This window comes from Asparagus officinalis, chromosome 3, assembly GCF_001876935.1.
Source record: "Asparagus officinalis chromosome 3, Aspof.V1, whole genome shotgun sequence".
Taxonomy (NCBI): domain Eukaryota; kingdom Viridiplantae; phylum Streptophyta; class Magnoliopsida; order Asparagales; family Asparagaceae; genus Asparagus; species Asparagus officinalis.
The window spans coordinates 44,644,250-44,648,732 of NC_033796.1; the positions used below are offsets into that span (position 1 = coordinate 44,644,250).

General features: G+C 45.2%; 1 protein-coding gene across 1 annotated transcript; it reads right to left on the reverse strand.

Annotated features, from left to right (window-relative positions):
- Nucleotides 343–1,369, reverse strand: LOC109832250 (protein EXORDIUM-like 2). The gene is given in 2 exon segments (XM_020399676.1): nt 343–632; nt 635–1,369. Coding segments are annotated over 2 exon segments (900 nt in total). The 5' UTR covers nt 1,308–1,369; the 3' UTR covers nt 343–405.

Sequence of the window (4,483 nt, forward strand, 5' to 3'; positions counted from 1 at the left end):
TCTGGCCCAGGTTTCCGGGCCAAACCCGGACCCGGGCCGGCGGGCCAAATGGACAGCCCTACATCCACATTTTCTGTAATACCTGAATTCTTATCCTTGATATTCATTTATCTTTTGTGAATTAGGGCATCTTTTCATATGATCTTATAATAAATATTTGGAGCGTTACAGGTTGATAGGCTCAACGAATAGTTGTGCCCAAATCTCAAGTGTTGTGTCCAATATACTAATTACACACCTGATGAAAGTTGAAAAACAACTATTATGAACAAAAGAAACACATTTATATCAAAAGACAAAAATAAAATATTTTTTTAAACATATAAACATATACAGTCCTCATATCAAAATATATGTGTAGTATTCCATAGAAACATTCATAACTTGCCTCTGCGCACACACAAATCAAACCAAAGGGGAACAAGTAAAAGACTCGGGTCCTAACATAGCGGGCACCAAATACTCCCTGCCCTTGAGCCCAACAACATTATATGTCCCTCCATTCTCATCCACCCTCACCCGCCCCGCATACCCTGGGTACGCACCCGGCCCGAAAACACCGGCACAAGCACCCGCAACCTCAGCGGGCGCACCCGCTTCCCCATCGTAAAACCCGTTGCCGAACGGGTTCCCGCACCCGCTAACAAAGTCCCCAAATTAATCACCATCCCATCCACACCCACATCCCCATTCGGCGCACCCAATGGTGGGCTGCTCGGCCCATACAGAGCTTCATGAAAAGGCCATGCGCAAAGACCGGGACACTGGGCCGCGGAGTTCCCGACCCAAACGTAGGCCTGCTTCCCGTACGAACTGTGGAGCCCACATGTGGACATGCAAAAGGACTCGACGGTCACGTCCTCCGCGGTGAGAATGAGGACGAGTCCTCTATTTCTGTTACCGGATTTTGTAGCCAACGTTGCAAGTTGCGACCTAGTTAGTGATTTGCCTAGAGAATATTCTTGGTCTGAGATTTGGGTGGATAAATGCATGTGGGTCCTTCTCTTGCCGACTTTCTGGAGGTAGGCATCGACCGTTTGCCACCATTTGGAGACGGACGGAGGCGAGTCGAGGGAGTTCGTGAGTTGATGATGGAAGGTTAGAGAGAGGATGAAGTCGGTGACGATGGATTTTTGAGATTTAGAGAATTTTCCATACCATAGGATCGAGATGGGGATTTCGCCGTCAAGCAGTGGGCCGTTGTGGTATTTTAGAACTCGTGGTGGTGGATTGTAGAGAGATGCTAGGGTTGAGTGTATGAGGGAGGTAATTGATAATAGGAGGATTAGGAGAGAGGCCGAGGACATTGTGAAACTTTCGTTGGTGGGAGGAAGAGAGTATAAATCGAAGGGGATATAATGTGCATGAATTGTAGAAGTTTGAGCTTGTTAAGTACGTGAAAAGTGCAACATTGGTCACTGGATTCCTTGGCTCGACAGAGAGAAAAGGACATTTCGAGAGCAACATTGCTTGGGTCTATGCCTCTATGGGAGGATAGGGTGGCTTGAAAGGCGCAAATTATTTGATGCCATGCTTAACTTTGGGGCTCTTGGTTTTGTTTTGTTGAAGGACTCTTCGCCAGGCTTTTTCTTTCAATTGTTGTGGCAACCGGTTAAGCTAGGGGTTGCAAATACAAAGTACTAAGACCTCTCCTTAACTTATTGGGGAAAAAACACAAAAACAAGAATTACTTCGATATTAGTGCTGTTGCAGAAAACATGTGATCACAAGGCAATAAGCCAAACAGAAAAAAGAACAAAAGCACCGATGTCAGAATTGTACATGCATGGTACAAAGGAAGTCTTCTGTTTTCATGTTTTAAAATTTTAGAATTTTAGGGTATTTTTTTATAATTTAAACTTTTAAGGGTGTTTCTATAATTTTTGAGATATTGAGTGTGTTAATTATAAATTTTAAATTCTTCGGAGGTTGCTGTTAATTTCATGATTTCATATTTGTTGTTTTAAATTTTGAAACGTCAGAAATATTTGGGTGCATCATGATGATCCATTGAATTCATTTATGTTGTTTGTAAGTTTTAAAATGTTAAAATTTTAGGGTGCTTGTTTGTAATTTGAAATTTTGAGGATGCTTCTATAAATTTTGAAACATTTAGGGTGTTAACTATAAATTTTAAATTCTTCGCAGGCTGCTATTAGTTTCTTAATTTCATGTTTGTTATTTTAAGTTTTGAAATGTCAGGAAGTTTTTATAATTTTAAACTTTTGAGGGTATTTGTGCAATTTTTAAAAAATTTTAGGGTTTTCTTACAATACTTTATGTATTATAGTATGTTAGATGTGTATAATTTCTTTACCTTAACAAATTAATATCATAAAGTTGTTTTATATATTTGCTGATGCTCGTGAACAAACAGTCGATGAGGGTTTCCCGCAGTCGGATACAGTTTCGACCCTGATGACGGTGGGGAAGAAGGAGAGGATGAATGTTGGGGCCGACTCCTCCTCCGACTTTATGCCCTATTCTGAGCGTGCGAGGTGGACTGATAGCCTGCACATGGAAGAATCACAGAAATATGGAGCTAGTTTCCCCCGTGGTACCTCCAACGGTCAAGTCAGTTGATGAACTTGGGAAGGGTTTGTTGAGAGGCCCATGGGTCATTGAGGTCCTTACGGGGGGGTTTTTCTCTTGGAATTATTAAATTACCAAAGGGGAGTAAAGCTAAGGTGCAAGAAGAAGTAGCCAGAGCCCTTTTTTTTTGCCCTTACCTTCCTTACCTCCTTTTATAGCCTCCTTGCCTCTGGGAGTTTGACCCTCGGCTTTTGTTGACTATACACATGAGGCAGTTTGAAAGATGAACAGGCGGGCTGCTGAGTCATCTTTCTTCCTCCAAGTGTCGGCAGGCGACTGGGAGGGAAATCACTCGGTGTCAGGGGAGAGAAGTCTTCTCAGTGCTCTGGGTTTGTCAGAGTAGACCGGGTGTAGGGTAGGTCGGCTGTGTGGCCGTCCTTCTTTCTCCAGGTGACGGCTGAGAATTAGAAAAGAAGTCATTTGTGTACAGAGAAGCATCATAACAATTCTCTTGGAAATGACTTGTGAGTGGAATAGGCGGCTTGTGCAGGAGATCCTTGTCAGAGCGTAGATCTTGATGGGACTAGTCAATGCTGTAGCTTCGAGTGACATTTGAAGTAGTCTTGGTCGGATCTTATCCCTTTAGTCGAGGCGGGTTGATCCGTGAGTCATCACTATGATTTGTCGACCGACAACCGAGTGAGTTTTAGGACGAGAGCGCCATCGAGACGTCCGCTCGGGGAGTCGTCTTAATTACGGAGGACCGACTGGTCCCGCGCTTCGAGTCGGTTATAGCGACTCTTGGTCGAGAGAGGGCTCGTCTGCTTGACGGGTCAATAGATTTGACCTTGGTCTGGGCTTCTGAGTTTCTTGAGCCGGTTAGGACCATGGCTTTTTGGGCATTTATAGTCAATCTTTCGACGTTCTTATCTCTAGATGGTAAATTACCATAACAGTTGGCCCCTTTCATTTGGAGCCAACTTTGGTTGGGTCCGAGTAAAATGAATTTACTCAGGGTGTTCGAGACTCTTTAGCCAGCCGATCATGGCTTGGAGACGTGGCGCAAGACTCGCTAACCGTCAACCTTCTGTAGATTGATGTTGTCAGTTTTGGGAACCGCTTCTTCATAGGAAACGAGGCATCAGGGGTTAGAGCGGGAGGCGCTTCGCTTTGCCTATTGATTGGTGTGAGCGGCGGTCCGTATCTCCAACGATCCGTTTCAGATTCCCGAAGCGTATCTGCATTGGTTGCTCCAAGGATTGAGCCTCTTGAGTTCTCCCGCCTGTTTCCTCGAGGGCCTATAAATAGTTGCCAACGCTGTTGAAAGAGTACTCTATCTCAAGAACAATTCTCTTCGTAGGTTCTTTCATTTCTTCCTAAGAGATTTTATCATGGCCTTTCCTCAGAATGACCGCGAGAGGAAGCTTAGGGTTCTGTACTTATCTCAGTCGAGAATGTCTATGGATGACGCGGCATGGTTGTATGATAGGTACGACATCTCTCGTGCAATGACCATAGGGGCACCAGATAGCTTTACTCTGGTGCATATGCATGGCGAGGACCGAGCGCCTCTCTACCTGGCACACCAACAGTGTGGTCTACGCCTGCCGCTGCATACCTTTGTAAGGGAAGTTTTTGCGGCTCTGGGGGTTTCCCCTTGCCAATTCCACCCGCACGTCATCTGCACTTTGATGGTGTTTATAGACATCTGCTCCGAGGCAAAGGTGGTTCCCAGCATTAGCTTGTTGGAGCACGTGGTCAGTGTGGGGTCCGCTGAGGGGGACCCCCACTATTTCTTCCGCTATCGAGGTGATTTCCGCTTGGATACCGACCTCCCAGAGTTGGACGAAGAATGGAAGATGTTCTTCGTCTGGGTGTTCTGCGCTGATAATATATTGTCTTGCTCGGGTTGGCCCGAGGTTCAGGAGAATGTCCTGGAGCCAAGGGCTCT